The sequence below is a fragment of the Papio anubis genome, chromosome 1, assembly GCF_008728515.1.
Source record: "Papio anubis isolate 15944 chromosome 1, Panubis1.0, whole genome shotgun sequence".
NCBI classification, from domain to species: Eukaryota; Metazoa; Chordata; class Mammalia; order Primates; family Cercopithecidae; genus Papio; species Papio anubis.
In genome coordinates this window covers 35,983,209-36,002,207 of record NC_044976.1, presented here as the reverse complement: position 1 = coordinate 36,002,207, position 18,999 = coordinate 35,983,209, and the positions used below count along the sequence as shown (strand labels likewise).

General features: G+C 48.8%; 1 protein-coding gene and 1 pseudogene across 1 annotated transcript in view; one reads left to right on the top strand and one right to left on the bottom strand.

The window, feature by feature from the left end:
• Positions 1–1,867: 1,867 nt before the first annotated feature.
• On the bottom strand, positions 1,868–3,782 carry LOC101022721 (annotated as a pseudogene).
• An 11,463-nt stretch (positions 3,783–15,245) lies between these two features.
• EPHA10 (EPH receptor A10) overlaps positions 15,246–18,999 on the top strand; it is a 47,658-nt gene continuing 43,904 nt past the window's right edge. The window contains exons 1-3 of the mRNA XM_021939572.2: positions 15,246–15,432; positions 17,541–17,605; positions 18,311–18,989. Of these exons, the coding sequence (XP_021795264.1) occupies positions 15,327–15,432; positions 17,541–17,605; positions 18,311–18,989 (850 nt within the window). The 5' untranslated portion in view covers positions 15,246–15,326. The remainder of the gene's footprint in view (positions 15,433–17,540; positions 17,606–18,310; positions 18,990–18,999) is intronic.

Below are 18,999 nucleotides of genomic sequence, written 5' to 3'. Positions count from 1 at the left end.
ATTAGACGTGGGGGGTGAGTTGAAAGGTCAGTCAGAGTGAGGCCCACAGCAGAAGCCAGAGTTGACACCATGACAAGCCAACATCAAGGGCAGACCAGACTTATGAGGGGCAGATGCTCAGAGTAGGTTGAAGCAAGCAGTCTGTCTGCAAAGAGGAAAACGTGGCATCTATGCTGTAAGAAGAAACCAGACATCACTGGATCCCAGGAGGAAAGAGAAAAGGAGAATGAGCAAAAGACTCTTTTTAAAAGGAGAGAGCAGCTGCCTCAGTATCTGAGCGCTTCCAGACCCAGCCCTAATTCCTACCAGATGGTCCAGTTCATTCTTGGGAGATGTTTTCATCCACAAAATCACTCGTCTCTCCTTCTCCTGAGTTGGTTTGAATAGTTCTTTTTTGTTGTTGTCGCTAGGAGAATGTGTGTGTGTATGTATGTGTGTGTGTGTGTGTGTGTATGTCTATAAGTTGATAAAGTAAATAGTAATTTTCTGAAAGTTTAAAAATTCATTTTCCAAAGTTTTTTTTTTTTTTTTTTTAATGGAGTTTCACTGTTGTTGCCCGGGCTGGAGTGCAATGGCGCGATCTCTGCTCACTGCAACCTCCACCTCATGGGTTCACCCGATTCTCCTGCCTCAGCCTCCTGAGTAGCTGGGGTTACAGGCGTGCGCCACCACGCTTGGCTAATTTTTGTACTATTAGTAGAGACCGGGTTTCACCATGTTGGCCAGACTGCTTGAACTCTTGACCTCAGGTGATCCATCCACCTCGGCCCCTCAAAGTGCTGGGATTACAGGCTTGAGCCACCGTGCCTGGCCTCCAAAGGTTTTTTAAATGAATTTTTTGTTTTTGCTGTTTTGTTGTTGTTTCTTTCTTTTCTCTCTCTCTCTTTTTTTTTCCCCTTAGAAAATCTGAGACTCGTGAGTTCAGAGAAAGCAAGCCCAAGACTTGCTGGGATAGGGGTTAGGGGCTTAGTCCTTTGCTGCAGAAAGTGGGGTGCTTAGTCAGGGCCTCTCATCTCCTGGCAATCTTGAGTAAGGGAAGAGGAGGAAGGAGAAGGGATTGCTTGAGGCCAAGAGTTTGAGAACAGCCTGGCCAACATGGTGAAACCCCCTCTCTACTGAAAATACAAAAACTAGCCAGGCGTGGTGGTGCACGCCTGTAGTCCTGGCTACTTGGGAGGCTGAGACAGGAGAATCACTTGAACCTGGGAGGCAGCAGTTGCAGTGAGCTGAGATGGCACAACTGCACTCCAGCCTGGGTGAGAGAGCCAGACTCCCTCACAAACAAACAAACAAACAAACAGACAGCTATCCATTTGTAAACTGCTGATTTCTCTGGGGGTATTAATCACAGTTCTTCACGACTGCTATAGACTCAGAGGAATGGGGACCTGTAGACTGGGCTACATTTATGAAGAAAAGAGGCTTAATTGGCTCACCGTCCTGCAGGCTGTACTGGAAGCATGATGCGGGCATCTGCTTGGCTTCCGGGGAGGCTTCAGGAAACTTACAATCATGGTTGTATAGAGCTGATAGGGGGAGCAGGCATTTGTACACATAGGTCACCAAGCACTGAGGACAAGTTGTGGGGGAAGGTGACCACACACTTTTAAATGACCAGGTCTCACCAGACACCTCTCCCTGCACCTCCTCAGTCATGATGAAGTTCTTGTCCCAGGGGATGGTACTAAAACATTGAATGAGGAAATCCACCTGCCACGTATCCACATTACTGGTCTCCATCAGGCCCCACCTCCAAGTTCACTGAGGGATTATAACTCAACATGAGATGCTATGGGTGGAGACACAGATCCAAACTCATGATCAGGCAATTGCCCCTACAAGCTTTTTGCTGAAGCATCAGCGATTCTCACACATTCTTCCGCCCAAGCTTGATGAAGCAGGCCTTGACCTCCTTTGGCCCCAGCACCCTGCCACGGCTCTTGTCAGTGTGGCTGAAGGACACCTGAAACTCTTGCATCTGCTCTTGGCCAGTGCCCTTGGTGTTGCAGGTAAGGATCTGGTTCTTGACCTCACTGATGATGCAGCCAGTGGTGGTGAGCAGCTGCTCCCAGCCATGCAGATGTGTTCCACGATGCAGCTGATATGCTTGTTGTTGAAGATGAAGACCTCCTGGAGGAGCTGGTGCTCTGCTTCAGCAGGTCCAGGTTCAGCTTGTGGCACACGATACTTTGCTCATATTGCTTCAGGTTTAGCTGGTCCTCTGGGGTCTCCTTCATCCTGATGGACATATACCCAATTTCCTCCATCTTGGTTTGGATCCAGGTTCCCATGACATTGGCCTGGCTGGAGAACTGGTGGTGGAGGTGCTCATTGGACTGCTGCTTGCTCTGCTCCTCCAGAGGGACATAATCCTGCTTTGGCACCAGCTGCTGCACCTTTGCCCACCGGGAGCGGATGATCTGGGTGGGGTTGGGGGAGATGACAGTGGTGTAGGGGTTGCTGCCTGACAGCTTGGTATGTTTGCTCTCTGTGATCCTCTGGGCCTCCTTGTGGGTGGCCAGGATAGCCTCCCTATCAGTATCTGGCAGGTTCAACTTTTGGCTGTGGGCTGAGATCAATCTTCTCGGTAGCGTAGATGATGAACGTGTCCTGGAGCTCCTCCACGGCACTCTCCATCCAGTTGTAGAAGGCGCTGCCCACTTGGCATACTCCAGGTGCAGATAATCAGTGGCCTCCAGCTGCTTCTTCATTTTCTCCAGAGCTTCCCTGTGACTGTGGGTCAGAGAGCACAGGGTTTCCCACTGCTCGTAAATCTTCCGGCACTGGGCATTGACGCCGTGGGAGTCACAGTAATCCAGCTCGTTGAGTTCCTGGGCAATGTTCTTTATGATATTGTGAAATATCTATTTGGTCTTTGATCCTGCTTCCTGGCATACAATGACTAGAAAATCATTAGAATTTCCGAAACCATGTCTTTTTGTATGCTGATGAGTGGATGGATGACTGGCAGCCCCTAGGGAGCTTCAGGATGGAGGCTGGCCACCAGAGAGACCAAGGCATAATTAGAGGGTTGGGAATTTCAGCCCCACTGCCCAACCCCTGAGAAGGGAAGAGGGGCTGAAGATTAAGTTGATCAGCAATAGCCAGTGATTTAACTAATCATGCCTATATAAGGAAGCCTCCATAAACCCCTCGAAGGACAGCGTTCACAGAGCTTCTGGAGAGCTGAACACATGGAGGTTCCTGAAGAGTGGCGTCCCCAGAGAGGGCATGGAAGCCCCAAGTCCCCTTTCCCACACCTTGCCCTATGCATCTCTTTATCTGTATCCTTTGTGGTAATAAACAAGCCAATGTAAGTAAAGTGTTTTTCTGAGTTCTGTGAGCTGCTCTAGCAAATTAATGGAACCCAAGTAGGGGGTAGCAGGATCCCCAGTTTATAGCCAGTTGGTCTGAAGCACAGGCAAAAATAATTGGGCTTGTGATTAGCATCTGAAGTGGAGGCAGTCTTGTAGGACTGAGCCCTTACCCTGTGGGATCTGACACTATCTCCAGGTAGATAACCGTCAGAATTGAATTGAACTGGAGGACAACCAGCTGGTGTCTGCTGCAGATTTGATTGCTTGTTCGGTGGGTGGGGAAAACCCCACACACATTTGGTCACAGAAGCATTCTGGGTTGTGTGAGAGCAGAGGAAAAATCGTTTGAGTTTTTTCCACTCTTAGAGCCTCAATCAGCTCCACAAAGTCCTGGTGTATGGCCAGGTCACTTTCGAAGGCTTCGTGGTTGTGGATTAGGGCTTTGATGTCTGATAGGGTGGCCATCTCCTAGTCCCGCTGCTTAAGCCTGGCTTCCTTCTCATGGGTCCAGGCCTCATGGATGGAGATCTTCTGCTAGAACTTCTCTGCCAGGTGGTCAAGCTGCTCCAGCTTGTGGATATCATTCAGCAGCAACTCCTCAGTGAGCCGAGATCGCGCCACTGCACTCCAGCTTGGGCGACAGAGCGAGACTCTGTCTCAAAAAAAAAAAAAAAAAAAAAAACCCGGCTGGGCGCAGTGGCTCACACCTGTAATCCCGACACTTTGGGAGGCTGAGGTGGGCAGATCACCTGAGGTTGGGAGTTCGAGACCAGCCTGACCAACACAATGAAACCCCGTCTCGGCCGGGCGCGGTGGCTCAAGCCTGTAATCCCAGCACTTTGGGAGGCCGAGACGGGCGGATCATGAGGTCAGGAGATCGAGACCATCCTGGCTAACACGGTGAAACCCCGTCTCTATTAAGAAATAGAAAAAACTAGCCGGGCGAGGTGGCGGGCCTGTAGTCCCAGCTACTCGGGAGGCTGAGGCCGGAGAATGGGCGGAACCCCGAGGCGGAGCTTGCAGTGAGCTGAGATCCGCCACTGCACTCCAGCCTGGTGATACAGAGCCGGTGACTGGCCTCAAAAAAAAAAAAAAAAAAAAAAAAAGAAACCCCGTCTCTACTAAAAATACAAAATTAGCGAGGCATAGTGGTGCTTGCCTGTAATCCCAGCTACTCAGGAGGCTAAGGCTGGAGAATCGCTTGAGTCCAAGAGGCGGAGGTTGCAGTGAACCGAGGTTGCACCATTGCACTCCAGCCTGTGAGACAGAGCAAGACTTTATCTTAAAAAAAAAAAAAAAAAAAAAATTACAGTGTTAGTTTAGTGATAATGATTTTCTTTTAGCTACTGTTTGTACTATATACTGTTTGTATGTTTGTTTGTTTGTTTACAACCTTTGCTTTAACATATCTGTATCCTTATGTGGACATTTCTTTTCTTTCTTTTCTTGAGATGGAGTTTCACTCTTGTTGCCCAGGCTGGAGTGCAATGGCATGGTCTTGGCTCACCACAACCTCCTCCCACTGGGCTCAAGCGATTCTGCTGCCTCAGCCTGCCGAGTAGCTGGGATTACAGGCGCATACCACCATGCTTGGCTAATTTCGTATTTTTAGTAGATATGGGGTTTCTGCATGTTGGTCAGGCTGACCTGACTCCTGATCTCAGGTGATCTGCCCACCTTGGCTTCCCAAAGTGCTGGGATTACAGGCATGAACCACTGTGCCCGGCTATGTGTAAGTTTTTTAAAGCAGTATAAAGTTGCTGTTTAAAACCCAATCTGGGCCAGGTGTGGTGGCTCATGCCTATAATCCCAGCACTTTGGGAGGCTGAGGCAAGTGGATCACTTGAGCTCAGGAGCTCAAGACCAGTCTGGGCAACATGGTGAAACCTCATCTCTACCAAAAAAAGAAAAATACAAAAATTAGCTGGGCATGATGGCATATGCCTGTAGCCCCAGCTACTTCGGAGACTGGGGTGTGAGGATCACTCAAGTCCAGGAGGCAGAGGTTGCAGGGAGCTGTGATCATGCCACTGAACTCCAGCCTGGGTAACAGAATGAGACCTTATCTAAAAGAAAAAAAAAACAAAAAACCCAAAACAAAAATCCAGTCTGGGCTGGCCATGGTGGCTCTCCCCTATAATCCCAGTGCTTTGGGAGGCTGAGGCAGAAGGATTGCTTGAGGCCAGCAGTTTGAGAGCAGCCTGGACAACATAGCAAGACCCTGACTCTACAAATTTTTTTTTTTAAGAATTAGCCAGGTGCAGTGGCACATGCCTGTAGTCCTAGCTATTTTGGAGGCTAAGGTGGGAGGATTGCTTGAGCCTAGGAGGTTGAGGCTGCAGTGAACTATGATTGCACCACTGCACTCCAGCCTGGGCAACAGAACAAGATCCTGTCTCTAAGAAATATTTTGAATATTAAAAAATAAAAATAATAAATAAATTAGAAACTCAATCTGACTATCTTTGTTTTTATTTTATTTTATTTGGTTTGGTTTTAGTTTCTGAGACAGGGTCTCACTCTCACCCAGGCTGCAGTGCAATGTCACAATCAAGGCTCACTGCAGCCTCACCTTCCCAGGCTCAAATGATCTTCCTACCTCAGCCTCTCAAGTAGCTGGGGCCACAGGTGTGCATCACCATGCCCCAGCTGGTTTTTGTATTCGTTTGCAGAGATGGGGTTTCATCATATTGTCCAGGCTGGTCTCTACCTCCTGGGCTCAAGTGACCCTCCTGCGTCAGCCTCCCAGAGTGCTGGGATTACAGGCATGAGCTACGGCACCTGGCCCAATCTTTGTTTTAAAATAGGAATATTTAGGGGTTGGGTGTGGTGGCTTACTCCTGTAATCCCAGCACTTTGGGAGGCTGAGATGGGCAGATGATGAGGTCAGGAGTTCAAGGCCAGCCTGGACAACATGGTGAAACTCTGTCTCTACTAAAAATTACAAAAATTAGCCGGGCAATGTGGTGCGTGCCTGTAATCCCAGCTACTCAGGAGGCTGAGGAAACAGTATTGCTTAAATTCGGGAGGCGGAGGTTGCAGTGAGTGGAGATCATGCCATTGTACTCTAGCCTGGGCGGCAGAGCAAGACTCCATCTAAAAATAAATAAATAAAAGGAATATTCAGTCCATTTATATTTAAAATAGTTATTTATACATCTGAGTTTCAAGATATCCTAGTATTTGTATTCTATCTCTCCCACATGTTCGATGTTCCTTTTTTTCTCTCTTCTAGATATTTTTTGATTATTTTTATTATTCCAAATGTTTCTACATTAGCTTGTTAGTAACATATTTTTGTTACTATTTTTCCATGATTACCATGGTAATTACAGCATGCATCCTTGACTTGCTAAAGTTTAACATAAATAATTCTTTTACCACTTCATAGACAATGCAAGTACCTTAAAATACTTTAACTCCATTTATCTGCTCCCACACTGTGTGCTATTTTTGTGATGTGTTTTAATTCTACGTGCATTTAGAACTTCACATGACATTATCACTTTATACAGTTATTGTTCATATATTTTTACCCACATATTTACTTTCTTTTGATCTTATTTTTTTTCCTGGATGTTCGTAATTCTTTTAGAGTTTCTTTTTTTTTTGAGACGGAGTCTCGCTCTGTTGCCTAGGCTGGAGTGCAGTGGCCGGATCTCAGCTCACTGCAAGCTTTGCCTCCCAGGTCTCTTGCCTCAGCCTCCTGAGTAGCTGGGACTACAGGCGCCCGCCACCTCGCCTGGCTAGTTTTTTTTTTTTTTGTATTTTTTTAGTAGAGACGGGGTTTCACCGTGTTAGCCAGGCTGGTCTCGATCTCCTGACCTCGTGATCCGCCTGTCTCGGCCTCCCAAAGTGCTGGGATTACAGGCTTGAGCCACCGCGCCCAGCTTGAGTTTCTTTTTAAAAATCGCCTTTAGTATGCCTTTAGTGTGGATCTGTGAAGAATTTTGACTGTCATAAAACATACTTATTTTACCTTCGTTTTTGAAGAATATTTTCACTGAGTATAGCATTTTAGATTGATACTTTCTTTTAGCACTTTAAAGATGCCATTCCATCATCTTCTGGATTTTATCATTTATATGAAAGAGTCAGTTGTCAGTCTTTTCACTTTATTTTATTTTATTTTCGAGACAGATCTTGTTCTGTCTCCCAGTCTGGAATGCAGTGGCATGATCACAGCTCACTACAGCTTGACCTCCCAGGCTCAAATGATTCTCCTCCCACCTCAACCTTCTGAGTAGCTAGGATGACAGGGGCATGCCACTATGCCTGGCTAATTTTTCCATTTTTAGTGGAGATGGGATTTCACCATGTTGCCCAGGCTGGTCTCAAACTGCTGGGCTCAAGTGATCCTCCTATCTCAGCCTCCCAAAGTGTTGAGATGACAGGCATGAGCCACTGTGCCTGGCCTCAGCCCTTTCTTCAAAAAATTGAGACAGTCTTGCTCTGTTGCCCAGGCTGGAGTACAGTGGTGCGATCCTAGCTCACCGTAGCCTCAACCTGCTGGGTCAAGTGATCCCCCACTACAACTTCCTGAGTAGCTGGGACTACAGGTGCACACCATCATGCCTGGCTAATTTTTGTATTTTTTTGTAGAGATGGGGTCTTGCCTAGGCTGCTCTTGAGCTCCTGGCCTCAACTGATCCTTCTGCCTTGGCCTTCCAAAGTGCTGGGATTACAGGCATGAGCAACCATGCCTGGCCGAAGTTTTGTGTGTGTGTGTGTGTGTGTGTGTGTGTGTGTGTGTGTGGAGGGGGGTGTTGTTGTTGTTGTTTCATTTGTTTGTTTGTTTGTTTGTTTTTAAGACAGAGTCTTACTCTATCGACCAGGCTGGAGTGCAGTGGTGCACTCTTGGCTCACTGCAACCTCCGCTTTCCGGGTTCAAATGATCCTCCTGCCTCATCCTCTCGAATAACTGGGACTACAGGCACGTGCCACCACGCCTGGCTAATTTTTGTATATTTAGTAGAGATGGGGTTTTGCCATGTTGGCCAGGCTGGTCTTGAACTCCTGACCTCAGGTGATCCACCCACCTCGGCCTCCCAAAGTGCTGGTATTACAGGCGTGAGCCACCGCATTCTGCCATTGTCAGTCTTTTTTTTTTTTTTTTTTGAGATGGAGTCTCGCTCTGTCGCCCAGGCTGGAGTGCAGTGGCACAATCTCGGCTCACTGCAAACTCCGCCTCCCGGGTTCACGCCATTCTCCTACCTCAGCCTCCCGAGTAACTGGGACTATAGGCATGTGCCACCATACCTGGCTAATTTTTTGTATTTTTAGTAGAGACAGGGTTTCACTACGGTCTTGATCTCCTGACCTCGTGATCCGCCCGCCTCCGCCTCCCAAAGGGCTGGGATTACAGGCGTGAGCCAGCACGCCTGGCCCATTGTCAGTCTTAATGTTGTTCCTTTGAAGGTAATGTGTGTGTCTCTCTCTCTAATTGCTTTTAATATTTTTTCTTTGTCTTTGGTTTTCAGCAGTTCTCTTATGAAGTGCTTAAATACAGTTTTTGGTCTAGCACGGTGGCTCATGCTTATAATCTCAGCACTTTGGGAGGCCGAGGTGGGCAGATCACTTGAGGTCAGGAGTTTGAGACCAACCTGGCCAGCATGGCAAAACCCTGTCTCTAATAAAAATATAAAAATTAGCTGGGCGTGGTGACACGTGCTTGTAATCCCAGCCACTCGGGAGGCTGAGGCAGGAGGATTGCTCGAACCCAGGAGGCAGAGGTTGCAGTGAGCCGAGATCACACCACTACACTCTAGCCTGGGCGATACAGCGAGACTCTGTCAAAAAAAAAAAAAAAAAAGAAGTAATTTTTTTTGCATTTATCCTGCTTGGGATTGATAATGCTTCTTGAGTATGTGTCTTGATATCTTTCATTAATTTTGGAAAATTTTCAAATACTCTCTCTTCAAATAGTACTTCTTTCCTATTTTTCCTCTTTCTTCTCTTTCTAGGACTCTAATTCCATGTAGTTAGGCCTTTTTGGCATGGCCCATATGTCTCTTTCTCTCTTATCCATATTTTCAATTCTTTTCTCTCTTCCCATACTGGATATTTTATGCTGAAACTATATTCCACATCATTAATCCTAGAATTAGCTGTGCCTAACCTGCTATCAGTTCCATCTACTATGCTAAATTCAACTACTATATTTTTCCATTCTAGGATTTCAATTGCATTCCTTTTTAGAGTATCCAGGTTTGGTGATTTTACACTCTACCACAATTCCAAAGCAAAATCTTACTGTTCTACACAGATCTACTCCCATCCTATTGTATCAACCAATAAAATCTCATTTTTGTTTAAGCCAGTTTTATTTGGTTTCCTGTTAAACACAACTGAAAAATCTTAACTGCCATTGCTGAGATATCCCCCTTCATGATATTGTAATGGCAGGCAGCAGCTCCCGGTGTCAGATGCAGACATGACATCCAGAGAAGAAGTGGAATGCTGCCTGTCATCCATCTCTGTTTATTAGGAGTGAAAACCTTTCCTATAATTTCTGATTCAGAAGGCCAGGGTTGTAATCACACGCTACATGGAATGGGATGGGAGTGATTAGCAAATAGCAATCTTTACTTATCCCTGAACTTGGGGAGAGGATCATCTTTCGCTAGCAAACAGCTACAGTAGAAGAATATCCAAATAAAACTGAGACTCTGGCAGCAATATAAAATATGGAAGGGGAAAGCTATTGGGCAAATAATCAACAGCATTTACCATACTAATAGATGTATTAATTTTCTGTAAAGTTGTGTGTGTGTGTAGAAAATATCAGGAATTGTACATATCAGTCTTTAACAGGATTTAAATTTGGGAGGGGGACTATCTGGAATGGAAAGGATGGATATTTTTACCTATACAATTTTCATTAGTTTATATTACTTTGGTGATTTAAATTTAAAAGAACTGCAATCTAAAAATGGGCTGCTTCCAGAATTAGAGCTAGAATAAAAATATAGAGTCAGAAGGCTGGATATGGTGGTTCACATCTGTAATCCCAACGCTTTAGGAGGTTGGGGCAGGAGGATCACTTTAGACTGGACTTTGAGACCAGCCTGGGGAACATAGTGATACCCTGTCTCTACAAAAGAAAAAATAAAAAGAGTTATGAGCATGGTGTTGCGTGCCTGTAGTCCTAGCTACCCAGGAGGTTGGAGGATTGCTTGAGCCCAGGAGGTTGAGGCTGCAGTGAGCTATGATCGCACCACTGCACTCCAGCTTGGGCAACAGAGTGCTTGTCTCTAATACATACATAAATATATGTATGTCTGTGTATGTGTGTGTGTTGTGTGTATATGTGTGTGTGTGTGTATCTGTGTGTGTGTGTATGTATATATGCATTAGGGAGAAAGAGAGAGAAAGAGAGTCAGAGAAGCACATGTTTGTATATTCCAGTCCCAGTCCTGGCCCCTACACAGTTAGTCAGGTGCCAATAGCAGGTTTGTCCCTTCTGGGGATTTGGAGGAACAAGGCTATCAGAGCCTGATGCCATCAAATATTTAAACCATTCACCTCCCTCCCCTCCCACTCTCAAAGCTGTCTTCACATCATAAATTGGCTTCCAGGACATGTTTTCCTACAGGGAAAGAATGTGCTGGACATGCCATTGTGAGCATTCTGTCCCCCTTGGCAGTTCCATTTCTCATCATAAATTAATACATTGCTTCTCTGGCTCAGATAGCAGGATAGGAGCTGGGTTAGTAGGATCTACTTTCCATTCCCCAATAGATAGATTCTCTCTTGATGCTGTTAAAGTCAAGTTCATAAGCCTGGACCATGATGAATTCAAAGTAAATGTCACCTCTGATGCCACTTGGCAGCTGGCCAGCCAACCTGCCCTGATGACATTCCTGTCTCTTCAAGCACATTTCTTTCAGACTCCTGTGCTTTCTAGCCACATTCACCTCAACCAGCTGTCTCTTTCTTTCTCTCTCATTCTGTCTTTTCCTTTACGACTCTCTCTCTCTAATTATATATATATATACACACATATATATATATGTATATATATATCTTTCTGTCTTCCTACCTCACCACTTAACCTTCCTTTATCCCTTCTTTTCCTTTTTTTTTTTTTTTTTTTTTTTTAACCTTAATTAACCATGGAGTTGATTAATAATATATACCAGAGCTACGTGCCAAGCACAGAGCTGGGCCATATGTAAAAATTATATTCTGACCTCACAATAACTCTGAAAGGTGTTTTTGTTCCTATTTTACACAGAAAGAAGTGGAGGCTCATAAAGGGTAAGTAGTTGTGTTTCATAATCTTAAAGGTTTTCTCTGCTTAATTTTCAAAATTAGTAAATTAAATGCTCTATGCTTCCTTTATCCAAGAAAATACAATTGAGGCCAGGCGTGGTGGCTCACACTTATAATCCCAGCACTTTGGGAGGCTGAGGCAGGTGGATCACTTGAGGTCAGGAGTTTGAGACCAGCCTGGACCACATGGCAAAATCCTGTCTCTACTAAAACCACAAAATTAGCCAGGTATGGTGGTGTGCACCTGTAGTCCCAGCTACTTGGGAGGCTGAGGCAGGAGAATTGCTTGAACCTGGGAGGTGGAGGTTGCAGTGAACCAAGATCGGGCCATTGCACTCCAGCCTGGGCAAAAAAGAGAGACACTCCATCTCAAAAAAAAAAAAAAAAAAAAAAAAAAAAAAAGATGACCTTTTGAACAATAAAGCTCCCACTGCTCTTTGCCTCTCCCCGTCCTTCTTCCTGAGAGTGGGACTTGACCCTGATTCCTCTGACACAATCTTAAACTTCTTTATAGAGGAGATAACCTTCTCTGTCCAGTCAGGCTCACCATACTTTCTGTATCTGTGCAAAAGGAAGAGGTCAAATCTTCAGCCTCTAGATTTGTAACTTTCAGTAACTTGGAGATGGAGGTTGTGGTAACATTAAATCTGCTCCCTGGAAGGTCACTTTTTATTATTTTGGGTGCTTAATTAAGTTGCTCAGCCACATCAAGTGTCCTCCCCCACGATCCTAGAAGATAGTGAGGTAGAAGTAGAGAGGAGTATCTCTTCCAGCCTACTTCAGTAGAAGTCTGAGAGGAGAAAAAGAGAAAACAAGATGTTTCTGGGTGGGTTCCAGGCCCCTCCACTCTTCTGCAAGGGAGTGAAGGCTGTTTATCTCCTGAAGACATGAATTGTCGGATTTTGGTTATAGGCTGGAGGAGTAGAAGCCACCACTGTATATTCTTAGCTAAAGGAAATATAAAGCATTTAATTTACTAATTTTGAAAATTAAGCAGAGAAAATCTTTAAGATTATGAAGCAAAACTACTTACCCTTTATGATCCTGCCAAGGATCAGAACATGGCAGCAGAGAAGTCCCAGGTCCAGCTGAGTGTCCAGACCCTGTCGGATTCAGCACCATGGATAGAAAGCCCAAAGCTGGCTGGAGGGCTGAGGGTTCAACGCCAGGGACAGATACCACCCCCTGCCCCCACCCCCAAATTTCACCAGTCTCCACTGCTATTCCTGGGAGGAACCTAACTCTAGCCATTAGTTAACTGGCCCCCAGCACTTAAATGTCCCGATAAACAATGGGTTGGTTTCCTTCTAAGGCCCTCCGGAATTTTACCGAGCTGTCTGTTCTGCAGCTTCCTGATAGAGTGGGGTCCGCCTTAGAGCAACTCTTATTAAGATCCAGCTGATTTGCATATATCTGCATTCACTGGGGCTTCTCCATTCTGGTTTTATTATAAATGAATTGCTCAGAGGAAGAAACGGAAGGATTATTTCACGACTTTTCGTCCTCTTCTTTCCCCCTATTCCTAGGGTCTCCGTCTGGAAATTCACCCCAGATGCCTGAAGGTGTGTATGGTGGAAGAGGGTAGAAACCAGACTCCAACAGTCAGATGTTTGCCAGAGCATCCTATGTAGATTTCCCTGGGTAATTTCCCCCATCTGCTTGGTTTCTGAAAGGTCCTTCTCAGGTTCAGAGGAAGTCTGTATTTTGTTTTAGCACCTAGGGTCAGAACCTCTGGGCTGAAGTCCCTGGAGCTTCAGTAAGAAACCCTGACTAGTGCCTTAGAGCCTGCTAAGGGGATGGCACCCGGTTCTAAAGAGGAGTGAGGGATGGTGGAGTGAGGACTCATTTTGAAATGAAAGGAGTCCCGGGTCTCTAAGCAGCTTCTAAAAATACCATCTCCCAGAGCTGGAGGGAGGGGGAGGGGAGAAATCGAGCGTGAGGAGAATGAAGATGGAAAGGAGGTGGCAGTGTGAGAACCCTTCCTCAGGTAGGTCTGGTTTTAGAGGTTCCACCTGCATCCAAGGACTGGAGGGATGCCACACCTCCTTCTGCTTCCTCAGCGGGCTTGTCTCCCGTAGTGTCCAAGCCACAGCCTCTCCTGATGACTTTTCTTTCTGCAGGTAAAGAAGACCAATTCCTCCCACCTACTCCTCCTATTGCTACTGTCCAGCAAGTATGTCTGAATGAGCACGTGTGCATTTACTCACACACATACACACGAACACACGCAGAAATGGCACATGAAAGCAGGTTGTAAATGGCCAGTGATCTACGATGCCAGGAATCCTCCTTACACTCGGTATTCAAAGAGGTATGGACTGTGGCAGAGACAGAGTGGTTCACCAGGGCATCTGCAGCACAGAGCATGGCACCCAGTGAGGGCTGGGTGGAGGGGTGAGGGATACATATATGCAAAAGCACAGACACTCAGACCGCAGGGGCCAAGTAGTCACAGGATTCACATTCACTCTCGAGGCTTCTTAGGCTATGGTCGCTTCTAAATAGAGAGGGGGTGGGTGCCCCAAGAAAAGAGCTCGGAAAAGCCACGAGGTGGGTGGAGCTTTCTCCCCTCAAGTTCAGCCCAGATGGTGGCGCTCAGTAGCCGCCTCCCTCGTCCTGGAGGGCCCCAGCCCTTCCCACCACCAAAGTGTTAAACCCTCAGCTTGCACATAAATGACCTTCACTAGACAGAGGTCGTGTTCCACGTTTTCTTGCGGCTTCTTCAGTGCCGGCTGAACTCTTCCAGGATTGCTCCGCCTCTCTCGCAGGAATCTCCAATTCCTGGCGGCTGTGCTGTTCACTAGTCCCCTGGGGTGGGCGGAGTGGGGTGATCAAAGAGGCGAACCCCCGACTCTGAGCAGACTGAGGACAGGGGTGGTTGTGAGGTGTGCTGCTTGTGTCTTGACAGCAGGAGCAAGAACCTGAGGAACAGATCGTTCATGCAAAACCACCACCGCCCCCATCCCAGCGTCCACATGGTTTCCCAGCCTCGGCAGCGCGCGCTGGTAGGGCGGGACCCCGTCCCTCACTTTGCTCTCCTTTCCGGAGCAGCTCCCGGGTTCGGGTTCGGCCCCTCCTTCCTAACGCTGTGTGTGTGTGTGTGTGTGTGTGTGTGTGTGTGTGTGTGTGTGATGAGGGCGGGAAGAGAAAGGGGAGGGATGAGCCAGGAGACACCAGGAGCCTCAGACATAGGAACAGACCTAGGGCAGGGAGATAGGAGAGCTCCCCAGAGCTTGGGGTCAGGACATAAAGCTTCAAAACCCCCAAGTCCTGGGAACAAGGGAGCTTCCAGGCTAGCTCAGAGGCTGCAAGTGTCGCTGCCTCCCCGAGGGTCGCCCCTCTTTAAGCCAAGCCCACGTTGCCTGCCTACTTCTCAGGAATGAGGAGCTAAGGTTTAGCGCTCTGGGCCACGGACGCCAGCTCATCCCCCTCGCTCAAAAGCCCCGCCAGCTCCCACAGCTGCCCCACCCCCCACGGTTTGGGGATCTGCGGGACCCCTTCCTTTCCCCACCAGCTGGGTGTTCCGCCCCTGGCCTATGAAACTCCACCTTCCCACCCTCTGCTGGCGGGGATTGGTGGGCATCCCGCGGCGGTGCCCAGTGATTGGTCCCCATGGATGATGGCGAGCGGCGAGACCCCGCCCCCAGCTGGCGCTGGGGTCTGGGGGCACTGCTCAGCGGTGCTAGGCTGGCGCGGCTTGAGCCGCCGCCGCACTGACAGCTCGGTCTGCGGACCATGGACACCGGCGCCGGTCCACACCCGCTGCGCCTGTTCCTCTGCCGGATGCCGCTCTGTCTCGTGCTGCTTTTGGGACCCTGGCGGCCTGGGACCGCCGAGGAAGGTAAGAAGACTGGTGGGCTTTGCTCGGAGCCTGGCATGCCAAAAGATAGGGGGTTGGGGACGGGGGTTCTGCGGGAAGGAGTCATTGGAGAGACTAGAGTCTGTACTGGGGCTTGAAGCAAGCAGGCAGCAAAGAACTGGAGAGACAGAGAAAAATGTGGCCAAGCAATAGCGAAGAGAGGGGCGCTGAGGAGCTTGGGGGCTGGAGACCCGGGAGGTTGGGGAAGAAAGAGACCAGGAACCGCGGGAGCCAGAGGCAGAGGTCCAGCGGCTGCCGGTGAGACCGACAAGCTGAGTGATTGGAGGTGGGAGGTGCGGGGGCGGGGAGATGAAGAGTGGAGACAGGGAGATGCGGAGGTGAGCTCGGAATATGGAAAGACCGGACGGAGCCCGGACCACAGGGGCTAGGAGACCACAGTGTGGCCAGCATGAGGTGGAATGCTGGTCGAGGGGGGCTGGGTCCGGGCGCTGCCCGACGTGCAGATCATGGAACTGTCCGCAGTGCTGAATTCTGAGCGTAGTCTACCGGGCGCGCTCGGCGTTGCCGGGTTTGAGGCTGTCGGCGATACTGGAGCCCGCGTCTTGCCTCTGATTGTGCATTTGGGGGAGCTATACGCTCAGTTGAATCCAGAGGCGTCATATCCAGGTGCAGAATCCGGAGGAGCTGGAATCTGAGGCGTTGACCGCGGGGTTGGTCGGGGCCCTGGATGGCTGATGCCTTCCAGTATGCAATTCCGATGTGCTGTCAGTTGCGCGGATCTCGGAAAGCTGTCGGCGGTCCTGCCCACAGTCGCTGATGCCTCTGGAGAGGCCCTCACCTTGGTGGCCCACCCCCTGGCTTAAGCTCCAGAGGGTAATCTTCCAAGACTGCGGGATGTCCTGGCCTCCTGTCTCTGGTCTGCGGGCTCTGCTGTCCAAACCAGTTTCTGTGATCCATGCTGAGCGGTTGCAGGCTGCTGATCCAATGCCTCCTGGGGGAATAAAGGGACTCCAAGCTTCTCTGGTAGGAAGGGTCATAGATGTATACATAAAAGGACCCCTGACATTCTTTCAAAAGCAGTGGAAGTGACAGCCCCTGGGAAAAGGGCTGGCTGAGGAGAAGAGAGATTTTATTTCTCCAGTTGTTAGCAGTATCTCTCTACATTGTTTTCTCAGAGGCCCAGGGAGTCAGACTAAATATGTTCAAATCTTCATGCCTGGGGACCACCGACCTCAGAAAAACCGCTGAGTGGGAGTGGATTGGGGGGTATATACAGGAATCCCCTGATACATTCACTACTCACTTTCTCTATCTCTCTAATTGACACTTAGTTATAACTTTGGGAATCTACGAAGGCTGGGGAGAGTCACTGACTCCCACCCCAATCTGAGAGCCAACCTTAGAGTATTTGCCATGGACCCTGTAGAAGGCTGAATAATGACCCCCACCCCCAATATGTCAATATCCTAATCCCTAGAACCTGTGAATGTTACCTTCAGTGACAAAAAGGACTTTGCATATGTGATTAATGATCTTTTGAGATGGAGAGATTGTTTTAGACTATTTGGAGGGGCCCAATAATCACAATCGTCCTTGTATGAGGGGTGCAGGAGGAGTCAGAGTCAGAGGAGGAGGCAGTGTGATGACTGAGGCAGAGATTAAAGTGATATGATTTGAAGATGGAGGAGGAGACCACAAGCCAGGGACTACAGGCGGCCACCAGACACTGAAGATGGTAAGGACATGAATTCTCCCCTCAGAGCCTCCAAAAGAAAACAGTCCTGCTGACACCTTGACTCTAGACCAGTGAAAGTGGCTTTGGGCTTCTGACCTCCAGAACTGTAACAGAAAAACAATATGTTGTTTTAAGCCACTGTGTTTGTGGTAATCTGTTACAGCAGCCCCAGGAATTGAATACAGGCTCCTTCCCTACTGACTGTGGCTACCTCTCTCTGGATTTGAGCTATTCACATCCCCTCCTGGGGATCTTTGAAGTAGGAAAAACTTGTCCATATCATTTGTCACATTTTGCATTCTCTCAGCAAATTTACAGGGACTTCACCAAAGGATTCCACTCTCTTGCTAAACTGACCTCGATTTCTGACATTTCTGTCTTCCCCTCTCCTTAGTCATCCTCCTGGATTCCAAAGCCTCCCAGGCCGAGCTGGGCTGGACTGCACTGCCGAGTAATGGGGTAAGTGCACAGGTGTCCCTCCCTGTCCCAGGGATCCTCTGGTGGTCCAGGACACAGTCTCCTCAGCTCCTCATGTTTACATCAGACAAAAGTGCTCCTCAGAGTGTGTGGTCTCCAGCAGCCCTGGCTTCAAGCCAGAGTTGCCTATTAGAAAACGTTGAGTCTTCAGGCAGTTAGACAGTCCAAAAAAAAAAAAAAAAAAAGTGAATAAGTGAGGACAGAACTGGCTGTCTAGGAACAGAAACCTGGCATCCAGATGGAGCTAATACAGGACAGTGGCTTGCACATAGTAGTAGATCCTCCAAGAAATGTTGTTGATTGATTGACAGAGCAAGCAAGACTGGGAGTCCTAAAAGAGGCTTGGAGACTTGGGGTAGGGGTGGGATGATGTGGGCTGTAACAGCAGCCTGGTGGAGTGCAAAGGGCACTGGTCGGAGAGTCAGGAGACTACAGGCACCATTCCTAGCTCCACCACTAACTTGATGTGCATACCTGGTCAAATCGCTCTCACTCTGGGGCCTTAGTTTCCCCATCTATAAAAATAAGGATTGGGATCATTTGTTTCCAAAGTTTCTCCCAGCGCTGCATCTTACAATTTCCGGGGTGTGCATGGTGGTGAGAGAGAAGTCAGGAGTCACTGCTAGCGCTCCACCTCCTGGAAGCACGTTGGCTCTGGGCTGCCCACCCCTTTATTCTTGTCCCCAGTGGGAGGAGATCAGCGGTGTGGATGAACACGACCGTCCCATCCGCACATACCAAGTGTGCAATGTGCTGGAGCCCAACCAAGACAACTGGCTGCAGACTGGCTGGATCAGCCGCGGCCGGGGGCAGCGCATCTTCGTGGAGCTGCAGTTCACACTCCGTGACTGCAGCAGCATCCCTGGCGCCGCGGGCACCTGCAAGGAGACCTTCAACGTCTACTACCTGGAAACTGAGGCCGACCTGGGCCGCGGGCGTCCCCGCCTAGGCGGCAGCCGGCCCCGCAAAATCGACACGATCGCCGCGGACGAGAGTTTCACGCAGGGCGACCTGGGTGAGCGCAAGATGAAGCTGAACACAGAGGTGCGCGAGATCGGCCCACTCAGCCGGCGGGGTTTCCACCTGGCCTTTCAGGACGTGGGCGCCTGCGTGGCGCTTGTCTCCGTACGCGTCTACTACAAGCAGTGCCGTGCCACTGTGCGGGGCCTGGCCGCGTTCCCAGCCACCGCAGCCGAGAGCGCCTTCTCCACACTGGTGGAAGTGGCCGGAACGTGCGTGGCGCACTCGGAAGGGGAGCCTGGCAGCCCCCCACGCATGCACTGCGGCGCTGACGGCGAGTGGCTGGTGCCTGTGGGCCGCTGCAGCTGCAGCGCGGGATTCCAGGAGCGTGGTGACATCTGCGAAGGTATCCAGCT